The 15472-nt window shown below is 36.5% G+C and overlaps 1 protein-coding gene across 2 annotated transcripts in view; it reads left to right on the top strand.

Moving 5' to 3' along the window:
• The first annotated feature begins 232 nt into the window (after positions 1-232).
• Positions 233-15472, top strand: part of RAB3C (RAB3C, member RAS oncogene family) — a 224594-nt gene continuing 209354 nt past the window's right edge. The window contains exon 1 of one of the 2 annotated variants that reach the window (XM_019743363.2): positions 233-578. In XM_019743363.2, the coding sequence (XP_019598922.1) occupies positions 561-578 (18 nt within the window). In that variant the 5' untranslated portion in view covers positions 233-560. Of the gene's footprint in view, positions 579-1213; positions 1385-15472 lie in introns of those variants that run through there. The other variant, XM_019743361.2, reaches the window with a different exon arrangement.

Raw genomic sequence — 15472 nt, 5'->3', positions numbered from 1 at the left:
AAGTATAGTTTCGAGATTTCAAAACCATTTTTGAACTAGTCTGAGAGGAGTATGATTGTAATGTAAAGAATGGCTCTGTGGTAAAGAAAGGACGGGATAACTTAATAGAGGTCTCCTCTCTTATTCTGTGACGGTTCTTCTGGGCTCTGGTGATGAATGTGTTCATTTTATGTGACTTGCTTTGGATAAATAACCCAGTGCCCTATCAGCTTTCTGGCCCAAGACCAGCAGCGGTTTTGTGTGAGCGCTAATGACGGTAGAAGGTGCCTGGGGGAAGGTCTGGGAGGGGCTGCCCAGCGTGATCGCGCCCTTGGCACTTCCTAAGAGAATCTCAGTTCTTTCTCCGCAGCTGCCACTTGAAGACTCCATGCTTTCCTTCCTGAGCAAAGAAGCCGTCTATCTAAATCAGCTGTGCTCTCCTCCACGTTCCTCGTCTCCCCCTACGCCAGCCGCCACCTCCACCCCTTCCATTGTGTTGTGCGTTTAGCTCCGCTTCCTGCGTAAGACCCTAACCTCATTTGTAGGAGAGATTACTGAGAATTTCGGAACCTCGACTTGCAATGGAGCTGTACGGAAAGGTAAGCAGAAGCGAGTTCCTCTGTATGCTCTGCATGATATCTCGCTTTGAGGACTTTGGGGGGGGGGGGGGAGCGGGGTGTGCGCGTGTGTGTGTCTTCTTAAGGTAGCTGTGCGAGTCAGCCACTTTATGTGTCTGCTATTCATTGTCTTTCTACCCCGTGTTTGTTGAATGAAATTGTAAAACCACCCACTCTGCCTATGGAGATGTATAAACTTTCCCGATTTGGGATGGGGAGGCGTAGGGCGGAGAGTCCCAGAACCGAGCGCAGCTTTCGTTTGTATTGGCATTTAGCACAAGGTAGTGCGTATCCTAGTCGGGGAATCACAATCTAGTTTCGGAAGGCGATAGGTAGAAAATAAAAAGTCTCGAGCTGAGAAGAGCTGAGGTCACTTTCGCCTGCACCTTGCCACAAAACGGGCTGAGAGGCTAAAAGCAGTAACAACCAGAAACGCTTCCAAAGGAGAAGGGAGGCTCCGCGGCCGAGACCGACTGGAGGAGGCAGCCTGTTTAAATGCTGGCGTGCAGGGAGTTGTAGTTCAAGGCTCGCGGGTTTGTAGGAAAGCTCTGGTTGGATCAGACTACAACTCCCAGGAGCGCGCGAGGCTCCCGGCCAGTACGCGTGTGCGGCGCCAGGAGGGGACAGCTCCGGTGCTGATATTGGAGCCGGGTAGCGAAACCTAAGAGTGCAGAGTGGAGCGTGGAGCGCGCGGGCTGTGCACGCTTCACCGGGCGTCGGGGCCAGCGCTGTCTTAGCCAGAGAGAAAGGACATTTCGAGAACAATGAGACACGAAGCTCCCATGCAGGTGGGTCTATACAGAAAAGTGTGGCCTCGAGAGGAATTGAGAGAGATGCTTTCATCCTCGGTCCAAGCATAAACTGTTTCCGATCTAAGGGAAGGTCCAGGCGGCCACTCACGAAGATGAGACTTTGACTTGGTCCTGAGGAACAGAGTTGGGTTCCTCTAAGCTTCGTGGGGCTGTAACTGGGGCTGTCTGGATGAGGGATAGGGGTATTTCATGTCTTCCCATGCTCCACAAAGGAGGGTGAGAGTATCTGTCTAAAATGTTAGCCCGAGCAAACCAGTCAGAGGAACATACAATCTCGAGAGTATTGGCATTGATCTTCTCTCCTGGCTTCCCTGGTGTGTGATAGCGGCGCAAAGCACGGACTTAAGGCCAGGTTCCGGGTTTTGAGCTCTCTACTGGAGTCGGGATATAACGCATCCGCTTGTTTCAGAGCGCGTTACGAAAAAGGAGAAGTCAATGTTAGGGTTCCCAGAGTCCCCTTTCTTCAATTAGGGCCCTAATAGTATCAGCGGAAAATAGCAAACACGATGGGGCTTGGTTCATCTCAGAGTTATGCCAACCCGTTATCGCTGTTCACACAACTGGTTTACTACTGCATTTCAGTGATGCCTCTCAGAGCTTTCCTGAGTGATGTGCCCATTTGTTGTACACCGAGATTCCGCATTACAATCACATTCTTAGGTTTGCTTCTTTCGACTCCGGTGCCTGTGCCTAAACATCTTGATTAAGTTTTGTTTTTAAATAAAGATAGATGAGTGATGCTTTCTCGTTTATGTACAACCAGTGAACGCTAAACCTCAGCCTGTGTTTCATTAACTAAGTAGAGTGATCCCGTTGCGTAACAGTAAGACACTTTATGAATGGGGTTGAGAGGAGAATGGAACACATCATTTGGACCGTGTTCTCTCTCTGGAGAACCCATCCCTGCTGCCAAATCCAACAATATAAATATTTGACTTTAATTATTGCTTAAGCATTTTCTATCGATTTTTTCATGAGTCAAGGACTTTAAACATATGCATCTATTTACTTTTAATCTATTTTATGGGTTATGTATATTAAGATATACACTGACTGGACTGTTAAATGAAAAACAAAATCTGTAGAACATACTTGTTTGTTGAAGGATTATATAATGGAAGCCCTCAAATTACATTATGAGTTATTGAAAATTTGATTTGTTCCAGAGGACAGTGACCCCATTGTGTGTATTCTAATACCTCTGTTTGTGACTTAGCTTTTCATTACAGACCTGATGTGAAAAGAATCTGGATAGACAATAAAGGTACAGGCTGTTGCAATCAAGATATATTGGCTTGTGATAATTTTCCATTACTGGAGGTACGGCCAGGAGCCAACTGATTATATTAATCATATTTGATTATAAGTAAACATTGACCCTAGACTTTAAAAATATATTGTTAGTATTTAAATCAATCCCATATATGCACTCAAGTGTTTCTGTCAAAATAAATTACCAAAAAATTAACCACACTGCACCTTCATTTTTATTTTCATATGAGAGTTGCTTGGAATGCTCAGAAGGGTCATTAAAATGTGACAGAACTGTATGAAATTAATGCCTTAGAAAATACTTTAAATTACTTCATGTTAACTATATAGTAGTAGGAACTTTAATTCCCTATTTTAGTCAGAACTTTATGGAAGAATTAATATAAAAATAGGTAATAAAATTAATTTGCTTATGGATGGAGTTATTTTAATGCTTATTGTGTACTTTATTCCTCAGACTAGATTTTTGAAATTTAAAAATTTAAATGCCCAAATGCTATCATGGATAACATGTGCATTTTAAGAGATCAAAGGCTATTTTCTGTAGTATATTTAATTAAAGCACATTCGTTGATTCAGTTTAAACAACAAGTAAACAAGTAAATTGTTGTTATGGTGACCCTCTTTATTGTCATCAGGTTTTCAAATATATAAAATGTAGGGAGAATAAAAACTATAAACATGCTTTATATTCTTTTTAAGTGGGAAGTGATGTCTCAGCACTCATACTTCTGAATCATAATCACATTCCAGGTGACTTTGGTATAAGAAAATGCAACTAAATGAATAGTTGGCACTTCTTTTTTTTTCCTATTTAAAAAACTGAAATACATTATCATTTTAAATAATAGCCCTGGAATTTTACTTAGGTTTTTGGAAAATGAGTAACAAGCAAAATCTCATTCTATAGTTGCATTATCTTAAGAGATTCTTTCCCCCATTAAAAATATTTAGTTCATGTGTTGATGTGAAACAAAACAAGCTCTTTAACTATTGATTTCCTAATTTACTTGTATATTTTATTAAGTCAAAGAAGTCTTTTTAAAAATATAATGTCTTTTAAAAAGCATTTGATGTGGTGTTGTGTTCAAGGTAGTGTTCTTTGATATATGCATATTTTCTGAAGGATATGGTTCTCTGAGTTGATGGAAAATGTGGAATAATAATTGATTTTTATAGTGACTATTAAAATAATATACCACGATAATCTTTGATATATGTATTTTCTTTGTAACTCAATAACTAGGAATATTATTTGGTAAGTGTTCCAAATGATGGGTTAGAATTTTAATGCAGGAAATGGTCATTTTACGTTTTCTCATTCAGTGCATCCATAAATCCTGAGGGCCAAATGAAATGGGGAATAGCACTGCTCATGACTTGAGGGAAAGACTCAGATGAACAAATTGTCATTTCATTGAGCAGCCAGACTGAACAAATTCCAATGTTTCTAGTGCTTTGTCCGTGCCAAGCACTGTGCCTTGCATTCAGATGTGTGTGTGTGTGTGTGTGTGTGTGTGTGTAAAATATAAAACGGTCCTGGAGGTCACCATTTCTAATTACAGGCAAGGTAACCGGAGCTTGTTAAGATTAAATACCACATTTTGCCACGTGTAATGCACACTTTTTGCCCAAATTTGTGAAGGAAAAATAAGGATGAACATTATACATGGATAGTACTAATTCCGTATCTATATAAATGTTTTTAATTAACTTAGATATTCTTATGAGCTAAAAGTGTAACTTTAGAAATCAATAACGATATCTGTATGCAAAATAATACCCTGGAATGCGACATCGGTTTTGTTGAACTTAGGTCTCACTTACAACAACGATGAGTTCTTGGCCTTCTATGATGCATAATATCATAAATTTGTTACATAAAATTACAAAATATATGGTACATAAAATTTCTCGTAACTTGTATCTGTTCCTCTGCTTTGTAATTATTTGTTATATAAAATTTATTGTACCATAATATGTTAAAAAATGCTAAAATTCCTTTATAATACAAAAAGCAAGTACCTAAATGTAACCAAAAATTTGAATTAAAAAATTAAAATGAAAGACTTTTTTTTCCCCTGAAAGTTTGGGCCAAAAACATGGTGCACATTATACATGGCAAAATATGGTAACTTTCCCAACATAGTAGATTCAGGATTCTGCCAGATCTCTGTCCAGAAAGCCAATGTTATTTCCTCTATTCTTTTGGGTTCCTCAAGAAGACACAAAAGGGTGGTGTAAAGAATGAGTCCACTATTAATATATTAATAAATTGATTCATTCATTTGGTTCAAAAGAAAAAAAAGTCTCTATCTTCTGTTTATAAAACAAACTTGTGTGAATTAAATCAAATATTAGAGAAGGGCCAATGTTTTAAAGATGGCTTGGTTTGTGTCTCTTAGATTTGAATTTTTTTGCGGGACCAAAGTGGAATCCATTGTCTCTGATTAAATGCTTAGTCATCAGTTTTGTTATCCACAAGCTTTTGGGTCATCTCATAAATACAGAGCCTCATGACTATTTTGGGAACTTGAAAAACAAAACAAAACAAACAAACAAACAAAATATACCCCAAATATGCAGTAGAGTGCCAAAAAAACAAAAATGTTGTTTGGCTAAAAATGAGGAGAATTGAAGAAAGAATATAGATGTAGGCTGAAGGTAAATTTGAGGTGAAAACCATAATCAATATTAAATACAGCCATGCTGTACAAGTATACAAAAACAACTTACAAAGAAGTAAAGTCTAAATATCATTATTTCATTTGACTATGGAAAGTATATGGCATTATTGCATTTCATTATTGTTGAATTTCTGAAAATATCCAGCCTCAATGATGGCCCCTTTATCTTTATAAGAAATGGAAATTTAGTTCTCATCCCTGAAAGAAACAGAAAATCCCTAGTTGACATTAGAAAAACAAGAATTTCTCTCCTACTCCATTTGAGCAAATATCTGAAGTATCCACCTTTCTAGTATAAAGGAAAGTGGATGATAGAGAGGGGAATTAACCTATAGTAAAAATAAACTTCTGTGGTGTAAAAATGACATTTCCATTTCCACTTTTTCATTTGAAGAATTTGTAGGTTTATTACATGTGTAACCACAATTTTCCCCTGCCATTTTAAGCTTATATCGAAACTAGAAATTCCTTGCCTGACCATCATATTCCAAGAAGGAGCTGTACTTTTTATGCTAAGGAATGTCTTTTCCTGCAATTATTCTTACAGCAAGGACATTAAATTTATTGAATATAAACAGTTGTGCCACCTGAAAAAGTGTTGCATAGGTTAAACCTTTTCTCCTTTTTCATTCATTACTTGGGTTCAGAGGTTCTAAAGGAGCCATCTTAGTAGGTCACAGTTTATTACCAAGGGTACTATGATCTGTGAAGTTTAAATCTTTTAGATTTATTTGGACTTATATAGATTTTTAGCATTTGTCATTTGTTTAAAGTTTTTTGAGATATTTATATACATTGAAATGCACAAATCTCAAGTGAACAATTTGATAAATTTTAATAAATGGATACACCTTTGTAACACAAACCACATTAAAGATATAGAACATTTCCAGTCAACCCCAAAAGTTCCTTCATTCATGCTCTTTCTCCTGTTTCTCCACTGACAAAATCAAGTCCTAACTTTTTTTCACCATAAATCAGTTCTATTTATTCCAGAACTTAAGGTAGTTATGTAAAATATACAATATCAACATTCTGTACAACATATACTACGTACTCTTGAATCTAGCTTATTTTGTTCAGAATAATGTACAGAGGATTTATCCATTTTTTGCAATTATCAATAATTCATTCCATTTTATTGATGCATATTATACTGTTGTATCAATCTACGATGCTCTTTAAATCCATTCTCCTGTTGATGGAGTTTGAGGTAATGTCCAGTTTGAGGCCATTATGATGAAGGCTATAAGCGTTATCATATTTGTCTTTTTATAATAATATATTTTCATTTTTCTTGGGTAAATACCTAGAAGTGGAATTGCTGAGATATTGGGTAAGTGTATATTTAACTTTATAAGAAACTGAAATCTTTAGTCAAAGTGACAGAACCATTTTACATTCTCACCAGCAGTGCATGAACATTCCAGTGGCTCCACATCCTCAACAATGTATGGTGTCAGTGACCTTTCTAATTTTTGTGATTTTAATAGGCATTTTATGATATTTCACTTGATGACGAGTGATGGTTGGCATAATTTCCTCTGCTTACCATCCATTTGTATATCTTCCTTTGTGTCTGTTTAGCCTTTTGTCTATTATGGGGGCTGTCTTTTTATTGTTCAGTTGCAGGAGCTCTTTATATAATTTTGAAACTATAAAGCTCTTTAAATATATTTAAAAATATTTTCTGCCAGTCTGTGGCTCAAATACTCATACTCTTAATAGTGGATTTTGATGAGATTTTTTTATTTTGATGAAATCTAGGTTATGAAATATAGATGTAAACTGTATCTGGACTCTAGGGTTCTGTTTGTCTTGACTGTGTCCTGAGACCTTTCTGCATCTACTTATTATTTCTGATTACCTTTTTAAGGTTTATTTTAGACTCCTCAAAGATTTCTACATAAACAATCATTTGCAAATAGAAGCAGTTTACTTCTTCCTTTCCAGTGACCTCCGTGCGTGCATGTGCGTGTGTGTGTGTGTGTGTGTGTGTTCTATATCTTATTCCACAAGATGGGACATCCAGTACAATGCTGGGTAGAAGTGATGAGCAGACATCCTTATCTCTGTCCAAATCTTAGGAGGAAAGCCTTTCATCTTTCATGATTAAGTGTACGGTAAGCTGTAGTTGTTTTGTTGTTATTGCTTTGTTTCAGATATCTTATCATATTGAGGACATTTCTTTTGATTCCTAGTTTTCTGAGGGTATTTGTTTTTAACAGAAATGGGTGGTGAATTTTGCCAAATATTTTTTCTGCACCTATTGGGGTGGTCACATGGTTTATCTTCTTTATTCTGTTGGATTATGTTGATTGATTTTTTAGTTAATATGACATTCCTTAGATAAACCTCAGTTAGTCATGATGTATTGTCCTTTCTATGTATGGCTGGATTCAGTTTGATTATATTTCCTTGATGTTCCCTTGGTGTTATATAAGACCGGGTCTTATATTAATTTTTGCTCCAAAAGACGCATTAGAGCTGATGGTCCAGATAGGCCTTATTTTCGGGGAAACATGGTATCAAGGAAATAGGGACCTCATTCCTACAACCAACCACAAGTAACTGAATTTTGCCAATAACTTGAAAGAGCTTGGAAGTGGAATCTTCCCCAGAACCTCCAGTTAGGAACCTACCCCAGCTGACACATTGATTTTGTCCTTGTAATTAATTCCTAAGCAGAAAGAGCAGACAACCCAATAGTGTCACATGTGTCCAGACTTCTGACTCAATAAATAATACTTGGGTGCTGCTTTAAACATATAGTAGAAACAGAGAACTAATTATATAAAATTTTCTATTTCATCTTGGGTCAATTTTGGTAAATTATATTTTTCATCTAATTTTTCAAATTTATTGACATAAAGTTGCTCAAAATATTTTTATCCTTTAATTTCTCTACGATCTGTAACAATATCACCTCTTTCATTCCTTTATTGATAACTTGCATTCTCTCTCTCTCTCTCTCTCTCTCTCTCGCTCTCTCGCTCTCTCGCTCTCTCTCTCTCTCCAGTCTCACAGATGTTTATCAATATTACTAATGCCTTCAAATAACCAACTTTTGCCTTCGTAAACTTTTCTGTTGTTTACTTTATATTTTATTGATTTGGGCTTTCAAAAAATAACTGTATTCCTTATACTTACTTTAGTAGAATCTTTTCTTTCTTAAGCTACTTAGAGTAGAAATTTAGATCACTGAGCTTGAGTGTCTTTTTCTTTAATAAACATAAGCATTTAAAATAATAAATCTCCCTCTCAATACTACTTTAGTTGAGACCCACAAATTTCTGAGTGTAGTATTTGCATTATGTTTTATTTCAAACTATTTGCTCCTTTCCTTGTGATGTTTTCCTTAATTCATAGGTTTAGAAATGTGTTGTTTAATTTTCAAATACCTGTGTATTTTCCAGATATTTTATTGAAATGTATGTCTAATTAAATTCTATAGCTACCAGAGAACATATTCTTTACAATTTCAATCTTCTGAAAAATGTTAGACTTATTTTTAGGCCAACATGTAGTCTAGCTTCATGAATGTTCCATGTGTACTGTGCATGCTGTATGCTACAGTTGTGAGGTGTAGGGTCTATAAATGTCAATTAGGTCATGGTGTTATTAAGATCATCTATATGCTTATTGATTTTTGGTCTAGTTTTATCAATTACTGAGAAAAAGGTTTAAAATCTCCAACTATGATTGTCAATTTATCTATTTCTTTTAGTTCTTTCAGTTTTCACTTCAAATGTTTTGAACTTATCAGGTACACACACATTTGTAATTGTGGCTTCCTGAAACATTTTTCTTTCTATTATTACGAAATGTCCTTGTTTATTTCCAGCAATACTTCTTGTCTTGAAGTCTACAAGTATTTAGTCTGATATTAATACACACTCTTGCTTTCTTAATAGTGTGTTCATGGTGTTTTATATATACTCGTATATATAATATAGGCATATATAATATGTATATTTGCAGTTTTATTATGTATTTAAAGTGTGAATCTTGTGGTCAGCATATAACTGGGCCTTACATTTTTAATCCAGTTGGGAAAATGTCTGCTTTTTAATTGGAATTTTCATATGTCTCACTTATCAGTGTGATTGACTTTAAACCAACTTTTTTGCTATTTGCTTTACTTTATCCTATCATTTTATTCCTGTTTCCTCATTCCTGCCTTCTTTTGCTTAATTAAATACTTTCAAGTATTTCATTTTAATTCTTCTGTTGGCTTTTTTAACCATACACTTTTTGCATTTTTAAAATTTTTATTCTAAGGATTATAAGATGCATCTTCAACTTGTTATATAGTCTACTTAATATTGTATTATTTCACATACATATAGTAACTTTATTTACCACATCCTTTGTGAAACTGTTCACATGTATATTACATCTGCATTTTTCATAAACCCCCAATACAGTTTTATAATTTTAGTTTTCAACAACATATGTATTTTTTTTAATTAAGAGAAGAAAAGAAAAAACATGTATATTTTTATGTTTGCCCACTACCTATTTGCCATTTCTGGTTTTCTTCCTGTAGATCTGAGTTTCTATCCGGTGTCATTTTCCTTCAGTCTGAATAACTTCCTTTAACATTTCCTGTAGTACAGATCTGCTGGCAAAAAATTCTGTTTTTGTTCATCTGATAATTTATTTTTTATTTTGCCTTCATTTTTGAATGATAATTTTGCTGCATATAGTTTTTTTGTTACTTTTTTTCTTTCAGTACTTTGTTTCATTCTCTATGACCTACATTATAATGTAAAGCCAGTTTTTCTTCACATTATTGTATCCTTGTATGTAATATGTCACTTTTTCTGTTTCCAGGATTTTCTATTTACCTTTGAATTTGAACACTTTGACTGTGATATGCCTAAATGTAGTTTTCTTTATATTTAGTCAGCTTAAGGGTTTGAATGAGCATGTAAGACATATAACTTTATATTTTTCACCACATTTGAAAAACACTTAGCCATTATGTCTTCAAATATTTTTCATCTCATCATTCCCTTCCTTTTTCTTCTGAGACTCCAATTACATTTTTTTGTTAGACTTTAGATATCTTCCACAAATCACCGAGGCCCTGCTCATTTTTCTTTATTTTTTTTCCCTTCTCTTTGTCAGTTGTACAATTTCTATTGATTTATCTTCAAGTTCATTGACTCTTTCTTCTGCCATCTGCAGCTTTTTGTTAAGCTCATTGAGGCATTGTTTATTTCAGTTATTGAACTTTTCCTTTGAGGTTCAATGTTGGCTTCATTTTACACTACAATCATGTTTTGTTGCCAAGTAAAGATAGATGCACTCTCTTGGGATGAGATATTTAAATATTGGAAGAATATAATAGAAGTCATTTACAGTATTGTGCAGAACCAAGAAAGCACACTGAGCTTCTTATAGAAAATGTGCCATAGTCTACAGCCTTACCACCCTGAATGCTCTTGAACTTGTCTGATTTCAGAAGCTATGCAGGGTTGGGCCTGGTTAGTACTTGGATGAGATAAAAGGTGATATAGAAATCTAAATAGTAATATTAGTGCTTTGATTATTTCTTATACACTTCTGGTGGAAAGATTTATGTTTACATTTTAATTTCTATCATTTAATTGTATTTCCATGATTATTGTTTTTTGATGCTATAATTTTTTGTGTGTTTTTCCAATAAAATTGTGGGTGTCATGACACTTTAAAATATTTGAATAAGGTGAAAAATTATAAAAATAAAATAATTTTAACAATTGCTTTCTTTTGTCAACTAATATATTCCTTAACAGCTTCAAGTCTGTGGAAACAAAGGGTTTTTTCCAACACTGACATGTTTCAGATTGATTTGAAGTGTTTTGTCAGTTGTATTAGGGTCATGAAATAGTTTTCTGTCCACTTAAATGTTCTAGGTCTTCACTCACCTAGTGATGGTAAAAAGACAGCTTCAATTGTTCCCTGGTGTCCTCTCTAGTAAGCGACGGGATTGGGTCTAATACTAGGAATTTAGGTTTAGCAAGCCAGAAAGAATCTCATTCTGTGCCTACTTGGCCTCCTAACTGAGACAAACCTGAAGTCGTAGTCTCTTTGCTCCTACACTCTCAGCTTTTTATGGTCTGAAAATCCAAATCATAATGTAATTTTAGGAGGTGAGGCATTGAGCCTCTCATTAGTCTGCCTGTTTTTAGTTTAACTTTAGCTCATCAAGGGTGTTTACTTACTAGTCATCTAGTGGCTCTGATGCATATTAGAGTCTCATCAACTAGAGAAACTTGCAAGCCAACACCAATGAATAATTTCTGTTCAAATGGCCATAGCTTGAGGAGCCTCAAAGAGCTTGAGGAAAGAATGTGTTAAGTATCAATTAGCAAACTATGATTCTCACAGGACATCTATGGTGTTAGCAATAAAAGATGTTTTTTTCTTTTGAATGTTTGATTCATTGAACACCTGTCTGAGTAGTAGGGCTGATGCAAAGGGACAACAGAAACACAGCACACATGTGTATGCATGTGTGGATTTGTGCTTTGTAGTATATAATAGTTTTTGAATGAAAAGAAAGGATGATTATAACTAGAAAATGGCTCTGTAAGTCATTCTAACTGGGGACCTGCACAAGCTGGAAACTTAAATACGAGACTACTAACCTACCAAATTCCTCAGGAATGGTACAGATATTCTCTTTGTTTCATAAGTGTGTAAACAATGGGGACATTTGCTCCTACAAATGACCTATCTCATTGAATGGGATATGGAGAGAAAAATGTCAAGGTTTGGAAGGATTCTTTATAGCAAATCTCTGGAGGCATTTTTCAAGGGCTTAAATATTTTGAAATAACATTTAATGTTTTTAAATGTTTAATACTTTTTAAATGTTTAATGATGGAAATTTCTTGGGAAACATACTAATATTAAAATTTGGTTTTTTTTTTAAATTCCTCAGTGAGAATTTTTCGAGTATTTTACTAAGTATTTTTAAGAGAGGTTTTTTCTTATACCGAATAATAGTGGGTATGTCTATTATATTTAATTTTTATTTCCTTGTCAGGAAGAGATACTCTTGCAAGAGACATTCTTTATTTTGTGTTTTCAATTTGGCACAGCCTCCTATAGCTGTTGGGTGCTTTCTTATGGAGTGAGGAGAAGTAAAGTCTGATTGTGTGTTATTTTTGAAAATAACTGATGGAGAAAGTCAAGGCTGCCTTCCACAGAGCTGGGCAGAGTAGAGGTGAATATGCTCTGAGAATGCAATTACTGCTTCTTACTAGGTCATACCTCCTCAGTGTCTGAAAGAAAGCTCATAGTAAGTTAGATCCCCAGCCCTCAGAAGGTTCTGGCTCTTACCAGGGCAGAGATAACACATTTCTCTGAATTTGGCTTGTCTGGGCAGACTGGGCATTCTAGGGTATAGATCCTCTGCAGAGATTTACTCTCACTTGCTTCAGAAGGGGCGTCAGTGAAGACAGCAGCTGGTACAGAGCACTAGGATTCCATTTCCACGTTCTACGGATATAGGCCTAAATGTCAGATTGCTCAGTGGCATCTTACATATATCCCTGCGGCCTTGACAATGTACACCCACCTTGACTTCCATATGGACATTGTTAATACAATGAATTCCAAAGCTGACTGATCAGAAGAATCACTTGGGGGGCTTTAAAAATTACAGACACCTGTCCCCACCTTGAATATTTGAATTATGCAGAATTCAGGTAGAGTTCCCAGGTTTGGAAATCTTGGATCTAGTGTCCCCCATGAGGATTTAGTTTTGTATTCCTGAATAAAAGTGAGAGAGCAGGTATTGCTACCAAGAAACGACAAGAACGCTTATATATATTTTATCCATATCCATGAGAAAAAATTTAAAGGGTTCTTTACATTTATTGCTAAGAGGGAGGCCCTTTCTTTTTTATAAATTGACATCTGCATATAGAAAGCGTGAATGTCAAATATGATTTTTAAAAATATTTTAAACTTAATTTTGTTTTAATAAAGTCGTATATGGGGTGAGGGAGGGGTGTGGAGCTTGGGCTTTCCACCAGTTCTCCTATTTGCTTGTCCTCATTACACTCAGGGTGACGAACCACCCCAGCTTGCTGGTTTTAGCCCTGGAAGTCCTGCTGTGTCCCATGAAACCCCTCAGTTCCAGGCAAACCCAGAGAGTTGGTCACTGTAGCCACACCCCATAATCAAGACATTTAGCTTCTCCAATCCCAAGGCCATTCCAGCCTCTGCAGTGGAAGGTTCTTGTCGACTTCCCTGGCAAGCCCAGGGTTCTTTTTCCAGCTACTCACTTCCAAATCTCACATTTTTGTTGTCCTCTCTTTTTTACTTGTCTTTGTCTATATGGACTTTTACTTTGGTGAAAACCCTTTGCAATTACTTTAGAGAGGTTTTGGGAAAGGGTGGAGATAACCATCATGTATGCAAGATAATGTGTATATGTATATTATATATACTATTTTACATGTACACATGGAAACCTCTTACTGATTTCTCACCTTGAAATAGTGATACTGTGGACTTTTGAAAAAATTATTTTTGTTGAAATACAACTGACATTACAGCATTGCGTAAGTTTAAGTGTACAACTTGTTGATTTGATACATTTATATATTGCAATATGGTGACCGCCATAGTGTTAACTAACACCTCACATAATTATCATTTATTTTATATGATAAGGACAACGAAGATCCAGTCTCTTAGCAACTTGTAAGTTGCTCATACAGTCTTGACATCTAATGGTATTGTGGACCTCGATGGTTTATCAAACTCACTATCAGAAACTAGGTTCAACTTCACCTGAAACCAACTCCAAAGCCGTGTAAAAGGAGTTTCCCCGTAATCACTGCTGAATCACTGGAGTTTCCTTTCTCATGCTTTTCTTACCATGTATTACTAGAATTCTGACCCCTTTTTAGTCCAGACATAAAACTCAGCTCTATCCCAGTTTCTATAGAAGTCCACTCACACCCAAGTGTTTCATGAGTTTAATAACTCTTCAGAAGCGACTGGGTGGCAGGCCGTGCCACAGGACAGGTCGTATCACAGGGTATATGGCTGTCAGTCCATGTCAGTTCCATCGCCCAACAGACTCTCCAGACCCCAGAACACTTCTATTTGAACATGGTCCCTCATGGTCCCTCAGGCTTCTATCCTGAGAGGTACTTTGATGAACGTGCTTTGTTCTGTTTCATATTCGAAATGAGAGAATAATTGTAAGGTGTGTATTTCAGTAATTATGAAACTCTACAGAGTGGAAGAGTTGGGTGTCAAAAACCTCTTGCTCTCTAAAGTTAGGAAATGAGAGGAAGCATATTCTATAAAATTGATCATCTCCATTTCAGAGAGTAATATCACTGGGAGTTGGCAAAGAAAGTGAATAGCGTGTGTATCATTTTAGTGCAACCAGAAGAATAACGGAGATGAGAATAGCAGCTGTAATCAAGGACTTAACACATGCCAACAATTTTACTTTGATGATCTCATTCTTATTTCTATTTTATAGATGAGGAAATTGCAGCTTAGAATAGTTCAAGACAAAACCAAACCAAACCCGTGCCCAAGTTTCCAGAAGTAGCCAACCCAGGATCCTTCTCAGGCAGCCTGACCATAGCAGCGTGTGCTCTTTACCCATATTCACATCCCACCAGAATGGAGGGAGAATGCACTTTTTCACAGCTGTGTCTGCATGCACATACTTTCAGAACGGCTAGAAAAGAAGTGGAATGGTGTTTTTCTACCTCTCTTCACACCATAGTTTATAAGGCCCGGATGACCAGTAACTACGTACTCGTCAGCATCCCAGGACTGCAATGATGACGCTCTGGCTTCCACATTCATCAGTCTGAGCAGGAGCTGCTGGGACCAGAGCTCTGCAGCTGTCAGGATTGCGTCATCGCAGTCCAGAGCGCTCCCCAGCCACTCTGTTTTTCTTCCCAGCAGACCTTGTTTGCACTCTTCTCTCTGTAAAGGGTGGCCTGGGCCTCCCCGTTACAGCCCCGGTACAGGCTCCCTCCCTCTGGGAACCCTCTGTAACCTCACCAGGAGTGAACTAGTGTGGGCGGAGAACACTGGTCTTTGATACCAGTAAAAGGAACTGGTTTCACAT

The sequence above is a fragment of the Rhinolophus sinicus genome, linkage group LG03 (assembly GCF_036562045.2).
Source record: "Rhinolophus sinicus isolate RSC01 linkage group LG03, ASM3656204v1, whole genome shotgun sequence".
Taxonomy (NCBI): Eukaryota; Metazoa; Chordata; class Mammalia; order Chiroptera; family Rhinolophidae; genus Rhinolophus; species Rhinolophus sinicus.
Note: the sequence above shows the minus strand (reverse complement) of the source record. Positions and strands in the feature narration are given on the sequence as shown.